Source organism: Octopus sinensis, linkage group LG28 (genome assembly GCF_006345805.1).
Source record: "Octopus sinensis linkage group LG28, ASM634580v1, whole genome shotgun sequence".
In the NCBI taxonomy this organism is placed as follows: Eukaryota; Metazoa; Mollusca; class Cephalopoda; order Octopoda; family Octopodidae; genus Octopus; species Octopus sinensis.
Genome location: NC_043024.1, coordinates 10,046,071 through 10,058,570, shown reverse-complemented (window position 1 = coordinate 10,058,570; position 12,500 = coordinate 10,046,071). Strand labels below are relative to the sequence as shown.

General features: G+C 40.7%; 1 protein-coding gene across 1 annotated transcript in view; it reads left to right on the top strand.

The window, feature by feature from the left end:
* LOC115225802 (lysosomal acid phosphatase) overlaps positions 1 to 12,500 on the top strand; it is a 71,141-nt gene that overhangs the window by 12,640 nt on the left and 46,001 nt on the right. Inside the window, exons 7-9 of the mRNA XM_036514514.1 lie at positions 2,421 to 2,528; positions 4,822 to 4,909; positions 6,303 to 6,356. Of these exons, the coding sequence (XP_036370407.1) occupies positions 2,421 to 2,528; positions 4,822 to 4,909; positions 6,303 to 6,356 (250 nt within the window). The remainder of the gene's footprint in view (positions 1 to 2,420; positions 2,529 to 4,821; positions 4,910 to 6,302; positions 6,357 to 12,500) is intronic.

Here is a 12,500-nt window from a genome sequence, read left to right as displayed (position 1 = left end):
CAGCACAGAGGCCAGTCAAGGCTGGCAACGGCCATGATCGGATGGTGCTTTTTACGTGCCACCAGCACGGAGGCCAGGCAAGGCTGGCAACGGTCACGATCGGATGGTGCTTTTTACGTGCCACCGGCACGGAGGCCAGGCAAGGCTGGCAACGGCCACGATCGGATGGTGCTTTTTACGTGCCACCAGCACGGAGGCCAGGCAAGGCTGGCAACGGTCACGATCGGATGGTGCTTTTTACGTGCCACCGGCACGGAGGCCAGGCAAGGCTGGCAACGGCCACGATCGATGGTGCTTTTTACGTGCCAACGGCGGAGGCCAGGCAAGGCTGGCAACGGCCATGATCGGATGGTGCTTTTTATGTCAGCACAGAGGCCAGTCAGGGCAATGGCCATGATCGGATGGAGCTTTTTACGTGCCACCGGCACGGAGGCCAGTCAAGGCTGGCAACGGCCATGATCGGATGGTGCTTTTTACGTGCCACCGGCACAGAGGCCAGTCAAGGCTGGCAACGGCCATGATCGGATGGTGCTTTTTACGTGCCACCGGCACGGGGGCCTGTTGAGGCGGTGCTGGCAACAGGCATGTTCAGATGGTTCTCTTACGTGCCACTGGCACTGGTATCACAGCTACAATTTCTATTGATGTTGATCGATTTCGATTTTGATTTTGATGACAGTTTATATAAATAAACAACACAGGAGTGGCTGTGTGGTAAGTAGCTTGCTAACCAACCACATGGTTCCGGTTCAGTCCCACTGCGTGGCATCTTGGGCAAGTGTTTCTGATAGCCCGGGCCGACAAAGCCTTGTGAGTGGATTTGGTAGACGGAAACTGAAAGAAGCCTGTCGTATATATGTATACATATATATATGTATGTGTTTGTGTGTCTGTGTTTGTCCCCCTAGAATTGCTTGACAACCGATGCTGGTGTGTTTATGTCCCCGTGACTTAGTGGTTCGGCAAAAGAGACTGATAGAATAAGTACTGGGCTTACAAAAGAATAAGTCCCGGGGTCAATTTGCTCCACTAAAGGCAGTGCTCCAGCATGGCCACAGTCAAATGACTGAAATGAGTAAAAGAGTAAAGAGTAATGCATGCTTTAAAGCAGTTGACAAAGATACATGCTAAACCGTTGTCATGCACTAATTGCTCATCTCAGCTGAGATGATTATCGTTAGTGCAACCTAGTTGCCTGATAAGAAACCATTGGGGTCTTTCCAGTTTGAACGGCAGTTTTTTAAAATAATTTCCACGAAGCTAAGAAATTTTAAACTTCGTATACTGGTAGAATGTGTTTATAAAACATCTTTTTCTCTTGGCTTTATTGAGAAAATTCTATACTTTGTAAGATATTAGTTGTTGTTTTTTTTTCTTCAATTTCTGCAATTTCAACCAATCAATGACATCTATTGAGGTAAAAAAAAAAACAGGATCTTTTTGGTTTGAACGGCAGTTTTTTAAAATAATTTCCACGAAGCTAAGAAATTTTAAACTTCGTATACTGGTAGAATGTGTTTATAAAACATCTTTTTCTCTTGGCTTTATTGAGAAAATTCTATACTTTGTAAGATATTAGTTGTTGTTTTTTTTTCTTCAATTTCTGCAATTTCAACCAATCAATGACATCTATTGAGGTAAAAAAAAACAGGATCTTTTTGGTTTGAATGGCAGTTTTTAACATAATTTCCACGTAACTAAACACTTTTAAATTTCGTATACTGGTAGAATGTGTTTATAAAACATCTTTTTCTCTTGGCTTTATTGAGAAAATTCTATAGTTTGTAAGATATTAGTTGTTGTTTTTTTTCTTCAATTTCTGCAATTTCAACCAATCAATGACATCTATTGAGGTAAAAAAAACAGGATCTTTTCGGTTTGAATGGCAGTTTTTAACATAATTTCCACGTAACAAAACACTTTTAAACTTCGTATACTGGTAGAATGTGTTTATAAAACATCTTTTTCTCTTGGCTTTATTGAGAAAATTCTATAGTTTGTAAGATATTAGTTGTTTTTTTTTCTTCAATTTCTGCAATTTCAACCAATCAATGACGTCTATTGAGGTAAAAAAAAACATTCTGTGCCGTACGAATATGTCCCTCGTTTAAGAAACAGATTAGGTTTATTTATATTTGTGAAGAAAAAAGATACCCTTCCTCTAAACCTAACCCTAACACAGATTGAAATGCAATAGATCGATACTAGGGTCATAATTATGGGTGACAATTTCATATGACACCGCTAGAAAAAACTGCCATTCAAACCGAAAAGATCCAACCATTGTCATGGGGTTAAGGTGGTTTGAACGAAAACAGATTTGGCTGCTATTTCTAGCTGACCAAAGGATTGCATAGCTAGACCCCTTGTTGGCTTGATTTTGTTATCTTTTTATGGAATTTATTTATTTTCATTTTCAGGAAACTTTCCAATGTCGACGTCACTACGGTGGATGGATTCCAAGGACGGGAGAATGACATCATTATAATGTCCTGTGTGCGTGCCCATGGCTCATTTGGTAGTATTGGGTAAGTTGTCACAGTTATACCCATGGCTGCTTTTAGTATGTAGAATGCACCCCCAGGAAGGGGTGTCAACCCTGTCACTATATTCACTCTCTCTCTCCACCCTGTGTGTGTGTGTGTGTGTGTGTATATATACTCTTGACTCTTTTACTTGTTTCAGTCATTTGACTGCGGCCATGCTGGAGCACCGCCTTTAATCGAGCAACTCGACCCCGGGACTTATTCTTTTGTAAGCCCAGTACTTATTCTATCGGTCTCTTTTGCCGAACCGCTAAGTAACGGGGACGTAAAAAAACCAGCATCGGTTGTCAAGCAATGCTAGGGGGACAAACACAGACACACAAACACACACACATACATATATATATATATATATATATTATATATATATATATATATATATATACATACATATATACGACGGGCTTCTTTCAGTTTCCGTCTACCAAATCCACTCACAAGGCTTTGGTCGGCCCGAGGCTATAGTAGAAGACACTTGCCCAAGGTGCCACGCAGTGGGACTGAACCCGGAACCATGTGGTTGGTAAACAAGCTACTTACTACACAGCCACTCCTGCTTGGTGTATATATATATATGAGAAAAGAGAAGAAAATTGAGAAATTGACATATAGACATTCAAATCAATATAATATGAAATTCTTATCCCTACAGCCGTTTCGATATCTAATTCAATTAGAGAAATTAAATGAAATTAAATCAATTTAAAATTATTATGTTGAAACTGGTTATTTGGGAATTTCATCAGTGGAGAATTCCCAGAAAGGAGTTAACATTCTAATGTGTTGGTCGACGTTTGACTGACTCAGATGTGTGTGTTTTGGTAGTGTGGTAAGAAGCTTGCTTCCCAACCACATGGTTCCGGGTTCAGTCCCACTGTGTGGCACCTTGGGCAAGTGTCTTCTACTATAGCCTTGGGCTGACCAAAGCCTTGTGAGTGGATTTGGTAAATGGAAACTGAAAGAAACCTGTTGTGTGTATATATAGTTAATCCAGACATGGAAACACAAAGAGAAAACACAACAATGTGAGGACGTGGAACAAATATAGTATTATTGGACGCTCAGGAAGGAAGGGAAGAAGGAGGGTTTTACGTTTCAAGCGGAGCTCTTTGTCGGAAACATAGGAGAAGGAAAGATCCAGAGAAGGGAAGACGGAGGAAAAAAATCGCCAACGATACACACACGGTCATATATATAAGGCGGTGAGTTGACAGAATCGTTAGCACGCCGGGTAGAATGCTTAGCGGTATTTTGTCTGCCGCTACTTTCTGAGTTCAAATTCCGCCGAGGTTGACTTTGCCTTTCATCCTTTCGGGGTCGATAAATTAAGTACCAGTTACGCACTGGGGTTGATGTAATCAACTTAATCCATTTGTCTGTCCTTGTTTGTCCCCTCTATGTTTAGCCCCTTGTGGGTAGTAAAGAATATATATATATATATATATATATATATGTGTGTGTGTGTGTCTGTGTTTGTCCCCCAAACATCACTTGACAACTGATGTTGGTGTGTTTACGTCCTTGTGACTTAGTGGTTCAGCAAAAGAGACTGATAGAATAAGTACTAGGCTTACAAAGAATAAGTCCTGGAGTCGATTTATTTGACTAAAGGTGGTGCTCCAGCATGGCCACAATCCAGTAGGCATGACTGTGTGGCGAGAATAGAAACCATGTACATCCCAGCCCCTTGGTTTCAGGTTCAGTCCTATGGTGGGGCTCCTTGGGCAAGTGCCATCTACGATATGCCTTGGGCCAACCGAAACCTTGTGCATTTGGTAGGTGGAAACTAAAAGAAGCCCACCACACACACACACACACACACACACACGCATATCTTTGAAAGTGTGTGTGTGTATGCATGGGTGTCTCTTTGCCTTGATATTGCACGGCAGTTGTAAAGGAGTGTCACTGTCATACAAGCAGTGTCGTTTATTTGCAGTCTTCCATAAGAGAAACAAGCCTGGCCAGGGTACGATATTATCTCACTTAGAAACAGATAAGGTTAGTGACTAGAAGAGCATCCGGTTGTAGAAAATCCCCTGCAAATTCTGTCTCACCAATGCAAGCATGAAAAGGGGACATTGAAAGGATGATGTTGGGCTTCTTTTCAGTTTCCATCTATCAGATCTTCTTGCAACACTTTGCTATACATGTAGTCCTAGATACACGATGTCTGAATGAAAGACGAGATGGTCATAGCTTGCATGTCTTTGATCATTTGTCCCCTTTTGTATCCATGGTAACATGTCATCTATTTTCCTTTTTACTCACACAGATTTCTGAAGAATCGTAGACGCCTAAATGTTGCCCTAACACGAGCCAAGTTTGCGTTGTACATAGTTGGACATCTCGCTTCCTTGGAGGTAAGTAGTTCTCATTTGACTCTGTTGTCGACCAACCAAGCATATCATCTCTCTAGATAAACGGCAGTTTGTCTGTCTGTGTGTCTGTCAGGTTGTACCCTCACCCTGACCACGGCTTTCAACCGATTCTGATGAAACTTGACACACACATAGCCCAATGTCATAATTCAAAAATAACACAGCGAAAATTTTGAAAAGTTCCCCCAGTTCTGAAAAAAATCGATAAATTCGACATGGGGTCGAGAATCTAAGCTTTCCATATGCAACAACACATTTTCTGTTGTAGTTTTCGCAACTTGCAATCGATTTTCACCAAACTCATGGTGAAGCTTAATGTTACCCTAAGAAACTAAATTCTGACGTTAGTTTTCCATGCAATACCTTACCATCAGAAAAAATCGATAAAATCATGCCATTTTGGGAAATCGCGTTCAAATTCAAGATGACATATTTTCGACAATATCTTTCACAAATTGGCAGGAATTTTTTTAAAATTCACAGCGAGCATTATGTCTGCTCCAGGGGCTCTTACATACCCGGATAATGCCGGGCTATGCTGCTAGTTAAAAGATAAATACAAACTTGTTACCAGTTCAAATATGCTTGAGGTATATTTGAACCCACAAGACTCTGGTGCTGAAGAGGAGATAATCACTCTGAAATGCATGCAGTCAAATCTGGTTAGTGGGCTTTACTCTTTTACTTGTTTCAGTCATTTGACTGCGGCCATGCTGGAGCACCGCCTTTAGTCGAGCAAATCGACCCCGGGACTTATTCTTTGTAAGCCCAATACTTATTCTATCAGTCTCTTTTGCCGAACCGCTAAGTGACAGGGATGTAAACACATAAGCACCGGTTGTCAAGCGATGTTGGATGGGACAAACACAGACACACTGCGTGGCACCTTGGGATAGTGTCTTCTACTATAGCCTCGGGCCGACCAAAGCCTTGTGAGTGGATTTGGTAGACGGAAACTGAAAAGAAGCCCGTTGTATATATGTAGATATATATATATATATATATATATATATTATATATATATATATATATATATATATATATATATATAATATATATGTTTGTGTGTCTGTGTTTGTCCCCCTAGCATTGCTTGACAACCGATGCTGGTGTGTTTATGTCCCCGTTACTTAGCGGTTTGGCAAAAGAGACCGATAGAATAAGTACTGGGCTTACAAAAAGAATAAGTCTCGGGGTTGAGTTTCCTCGATTAAAGGCGGTGCTCCAGCATGGCCGCAGTCAAATGACTGAAACGAGTAAAAGAGAGAGAGAGTAACCATTTTCCTGCTGGGTTTTTTTTCTTAGGTTTTTTTTTTTGTTTTTTATGACTCACACCGGAATTTATTTTGTTTTGTATTTTTTTTTTCTTTAACAGGGAGATGAAGACTGGAAGTCCTTGATACAAGATGCACTCGACCGTCACCTTGTGGTACGGGTAGGGCATCCAGACCACTTTCAGTCTGTCATTAAGAGATGCCTCAAAGGATGAAGCTTTCAAGGTCGTCTGCTTCATTGTTTGTTGTCGCTGTTCTTAAAGTGACCTTCACACTCCAAAGATCTTCTAAAGATCTAACAGAGATGAGTAACACTGTTTCTGTTGATGGGTGCTCCTTCGCTTAGCCGGGTACTCATCACTTAACCGGGTACTCATCAATTGACAGGTACCCCTTCATTGATAAATACTTTTCTGTTAACACACACACACACACACAAAAAAAGAAAAAAAGTAAAACAGACAAAAACTGTAATTGATATCAAATAAAACAAAAATTGATTTTTATGTTTTTATTTTTATTTTTTTGTTTTTATTGTTTATATAAAAATTAAATTTGTTGCTGTTGTTATTGTTGTTGTTGTTATTTAGCCCCTAGCTCAGCTCTGATCCAGCAGAGCTATGATCTAAGGTGTTACAGTTGAAATTGACCCCAAAAGGATGAAAGGCAAAGTTGACATCGGCGGAATTTGAACTCAGAACATAGCGGCAGACGAAATACCGCTAAGCACTTCACCCGGCCTGCCAACGATTCTGCCAGCTTGCTGCCTCTTAGATGTTAATATTATAAATATAACAAGGTGATGAGCTGGTAGAATCATTAGCACGCCGAGCAAAATGCTTAGCGGTATTTCGTCTGCCGCTACGTTCTGAGTTCAAATTCCGCTGAGGTCAACATTGCCTTTCATTCTTTCAGGGTCGATAAATTAAGTACCAGTTACGCAGTGGGGTCGATGTAATCGACTTAATCCGTTTGTCTGTCCTTGTTTGTCCCCTCTGTGTTTAGCCCCTTTTGGATAGTAAAGAAATAGGTATTTCTTCTGCTATTACGTTCTGAGTTCAAATTCTGCCAGGGTCGATTAAATAAGTAGCAAGTGTCTTCTGCTATAGAGCCTCGGGCCGACCAAAGCCTTTGTGAGTGGATTTGGTAGACGGAATCTGAAAGAAGCCTGTCATATATATATACTTATATATATATATATATATATATATATATACCATAAATCCTCGAGTATAATCCACATTTTTTCCCCAAAATTTAAAGGTCAAAATCCCTAGTGCGTACTATATACGAGGTTAAAAATGAAAATTATTTTCTAAGCAATGTCCAAGTCTCTTTGCTGTCCGGCAATGTTTATTCAGACGCATTTTGTGATGTCGGGCGCGAAAATACCTTAAGCTAAGCCTGAAAGCAATGAAGTCATAAAAGAATCATCCATAACTTGCAATAAGCAACATTTATTAAAATAAAAGTATTCAGAACACAGAATAACATGTAACAAAAACAATTTGCAAACATATTTACATTCCCATATAACAGTTAAGAACATCACCATTATTCTATTACGCAAGTGCGGAAGTGTTTGTTCCACTAGGTGCTGCTGGCTTGATTACGCACAACTCAAGTTAGAGAAGGGGTGCGTATTATACACAAGATTTAGATTTATCAGAAGTATACCCCCCCCTAAAAATCCCCTGCGTATTATACTCAAGAGCGGACTATATTCAAGGATTTACGGTATGCAAGGAGATGCGATCTCTCCAAAACTTTTCTCCGTATGTCTCGAGCTAATCATCAGAGGCATCGACTGGTAAGGCGGTGTCAACATCAATGGTAAGCTACTCACCCACCTCCATTTCGCTAATGACATCGTAATCATCGCTGAAACCACGGATCAGCTTCAGACCATGCTGACGGAGTTCGACATCAAAAGCTCTGCAGTAGGTCTCAAGATGAACTGCATGAAAACGAAATTCATGTGGTCCGACAACGTACCAACAGGTCGAATGGTGGTCAGCAGTGATGAAATAAAGGAGGTAAAGGACTATGTCTACCTGGGACAGGAAGTGAATATGTGCCGAGATATCGAAAAGGAGATCTCGTGGAGAGTAAGGGCCGGATGGAAGGCGTTTAATGGCATAAGGGATGTGCTCAAGGGGAAGGTTGGACAGGACTACCCGCGCCAACCTCATCAACAGCACAGTTCTACCTGCAATGTTATATGGCTGTGAAACATGGGCTACAACAGAGAAGAGCAGAGATTGGTATCGGCTCAAAGAGCCATGGAAAGGTCAATGCTTGGAATCTCGTTGAGAGAGCACATCAGTAGCGAGGTCATCAGAAAGAAGTCCGGCATGAGGGATGTCATCGCAGAGTATACACGCAGCAAGTATAGATGGGCTGGACACGTCGCCCGGCTCACTGATAATCGGTGGACCCGCGCAGTTGTCGAGTGCTACCCGCGCGAGCGGAAACGACCACTCAGAAGGTCTCCACGACGGTGGAGTTACGATTTTAGGAGGGCGATTGGGATCTCGTGGATGAGGAAGGCGCGATCCAGAGAGGAGTGGACAGCGTGGTGTGACCAGCGGTGTCCAATGGATGCCCGACGGACCGGTCGGTCAAGGTGATAAATATATATATATATCACCATGACCGACCAGGTTATCAGATATTGCTACACATCGCTGGTCACAATGCGCTTTACATTGTTTTAGCCTTCAAATGACGTCACCCCACTGGCTAAGCGAGCAGGCCAAAATATATATATGTGTCTGTGTGCGCGCGCGCGCGTCTGTGTTTGTTCCCCAGCATCGCTTAACCGATGTTGGTGTGTTTACGTCCACGTAACTTAGGGGTTTTGCAAAACAAACCGATAGAATAAGTACTAGGCTTACAAAGAATAAGTCATGGGGTCGATTTGCCCGACAAAAGGCGGTGCTCCAGCATGGCCACAGTCACATGACTGAAACAAGCAAGAGAATAATATATATATATGTGTGTGTGTGACCTCGTGTGTACCGTTGGCGATTTTTTTCCTCTGTCTTCCCTTCTCTGGACCTTTCCTTCTCCTATGTTTCCGACGAAGAGCTCCGCTCGAAACGTTAAACCCTCCTTCTTCCCTTCCTTCCTGAGCGTCCAATAATACTATATTTGTTCCACGTCCTCGCGTTGTTGTGTTTTTTTGTGCTTTCTTGTTTGGATTAACTATATATAATATACTATATATATAGATATATATATATAAAATATACACACATCTGTATATATAGGTATATATATTCATATATATATGCATATATAAACATATTTATATATATAATATATATATGTGTGTGTGTCTGTGTGTGTGTGCTTGTGTGTATACATATGTTATATATATATATATATATATATATTATATATATGTGTGTGTGTGCTTGTGTGTATGCAAATGTTTATATATGCATTCATATACACGCTCATATATGTATATATATATATATATATATATAATACACACATGCTCATATATATAAATATATATATAGAGAGAGAACGAGAGGGGGGACTCCTTACTTCACTAATATACGTGCGTGTGTGTGTGTGTGTGAGAGAGAGAGAGTGTGTGTCTGTGTGCATATACACACATGTGTGTATGTGTTTATATGTTGACAATCGTCAAGCAATAAATATGACAGATGAAGATGACTAATGTCCTTTGCTAAATGTCTAATGAAGTTTTAGTGAGGACGTCAGTCAGTAATTGTCGCCATGGGGGTTAATCATGGGAGAGGAAGGAGCGGGGAAGACGGAGCGTGCGCACGCGCGTTCAATGCCTTTGTGTGTGTGTGTGTGTGTGTGCATTTATTCATTTTTAATCGGCAGAATTTTAAAAAATTTAAAAGGTATATAATTTAAAATTTAAAAAGAGTGGCTGTGTGGTAAGTAGCTTCCTTACCAACCACATGTCCCACTGCGTGGCACCTTGGGCAAGTGTCTTCTACTATAGCCTCGGGCCGACCAATGCCTTGTGAGTGGACTTGGTAGACGGAAACTGAAAGAAGCCTGTCGTATATATGTATATATATATATATATATGTGTGTGTTTGTGTGTCTGTGTTTGTCCCTCCAACATCGCTTGGCAACCGATGCTGGTGTGTTTACGTCCTCGTTACTTAGCGGTTCGGCAAAAGTGACCGATAAAATTGTTTGTGTGTCTGTGTTTGTCCCCCTAGCATTGCTTGACAACCGATGCTGGTGTGTTTATGTCCCCGTGACTTAGCGGTTCGGCAAAAGAGACCGATAGAATAAGTACTGGGCTTATAAAAAAGAATAAGTCCCGGGGTCGAGTTGCTCGATTAAAGGCGGTGCTCCAGCATGGCCGCAGTCAAATCACTGAAACACGTAAAAGAAAGAAAGAGAAAGAGATGTATCAAGGTCGATTTCTCCTGCTTCTTCTACCAAACACAAACATGCATGCATAGTGTATGTGCGCATGTGTATACATACATACGAAATTATATTTATGTATATATAAATATATATAAGTATATATAAATATATATATATATATATGTATGTACGTATGTACATCTATATATACATATATTTAAATATGCAAGAAAAAAGCAACAAAAATGGAACAATATTTCGGTACAATTGTTTCGTACGAAGACCACCTTTATTGAGGCTGCAAATATTGCAGCAAATACAAGCGACTCGTACTCATCAGCCGAAAAAACATCTGAGTTCTCAAAACGTCTAAAGGGGTGTGGCTACATTCATGAAACATCAGGGATAGTTCTATAAAAATCAGATTTAGATAATAAACGGACTTCCAAAGTTCTTTAATGTTGCACAGTCAAATACCAGGCTTTAAAAAGGTATTTAAAAAAAACCTCTTAGTTTCACAGAAATTGAAAATGTAAATCCATCCATAATAATGAAGTAGGTTTGAATTCTGGAGATATGAGGAGAGATTTCATACTCACAGACGATGTATTTATCCATAATTAGTCCATAATATATATTTATATATGTATATATATATATGTGTGGAGACGCGTAGCTTAGTGGTTAGGGTGTCAGCATCATAATCGTGAGATCGTGGTTTCGATTCTTGGACCGTTTCTCCAGTCCACTCAGCTGGCAAAAATGAGTAACGCTGCGATGGACTGGCGTCCCGTCCAGCTGGGGAACACATACGCCATAGAAACCGGGGAACCGGGCCCATGAGCCTGGCTAGGCTTTAAAAGGGCGCATTTATTATTTATATATATATATACATATAAATATAGATATAGATATATATATATATTATATATATATATATATATATATATATTATATATATATAATATATATATATATATATGTATGTATGTATGTATGTAGTATGTATGTATATATATATTATAAATACTTTTATTCTTTTACTTGTTTCAGTCATTTGACTGCGACCATGCTGGAGCAACGCCTTTAGTCGAACAGATCGACTCCAAGACTTATTCTTTTAAGCCTAGCACTTATTCTATCGGTGACGTAAACACACCAACATCGGTGTCAAGCGATGGTGGGTCGACAAACACAAACACACAAATACACACGGATACACACACGTATATATATCCTTAAATTCTTTAAAATGTTTTAGCCCGGAGGCCGCGGCCATGCTGGGGCACCACCGCTGAATGAGCTACACTAATATGTGAATCCACCTCTGATACGTGGCACTTGATCAACAAGGGAGTTCGATGCTGCTGCCCGCATCTGCGTCTCCTGTCGTGAGGTAGGTTCATCTGGGACTCCTGACAAGAAGAGATCCAGTTTAGTTTTAAAGAAACCCACATCCACACCATGTAAGTCTTTCAGGCATTTAGGGAGGGTGTTAAAGAGCTGTGGTCCTCTGAAACCCAAGCTGTTGCAGTATCTGGACCTGTATTTTGATGGTGATGTTGGAATCTTTGGCACCATATATTTATATGTACACGACGGGCTTCTTTCAGTTTCCACTCATAAGGCTTTGGTCGGCCAAAGGCTATAGTAGAAGGTGCACATACAGGGACTGGACCTAGAATCATGTGGTTGGGAAGCAAGCGTCTTAACACGGCCAGGCCTGCGCCTATATATATGTATGTATAATTCTGCCGGGGTCGATTTTGCCTTACATCCTTTCGGGGTCGATAAATTAAGTACCAGTTGCGGACTGGAGTCAATCTAATCGACTGGGTCCCTCCCCCAAAATTTCGGGCTTTGTACCTAGAGTAGAATGGTATATGTATGCATGTATGTATGTATGTACCTTCGCAACGCGGAGT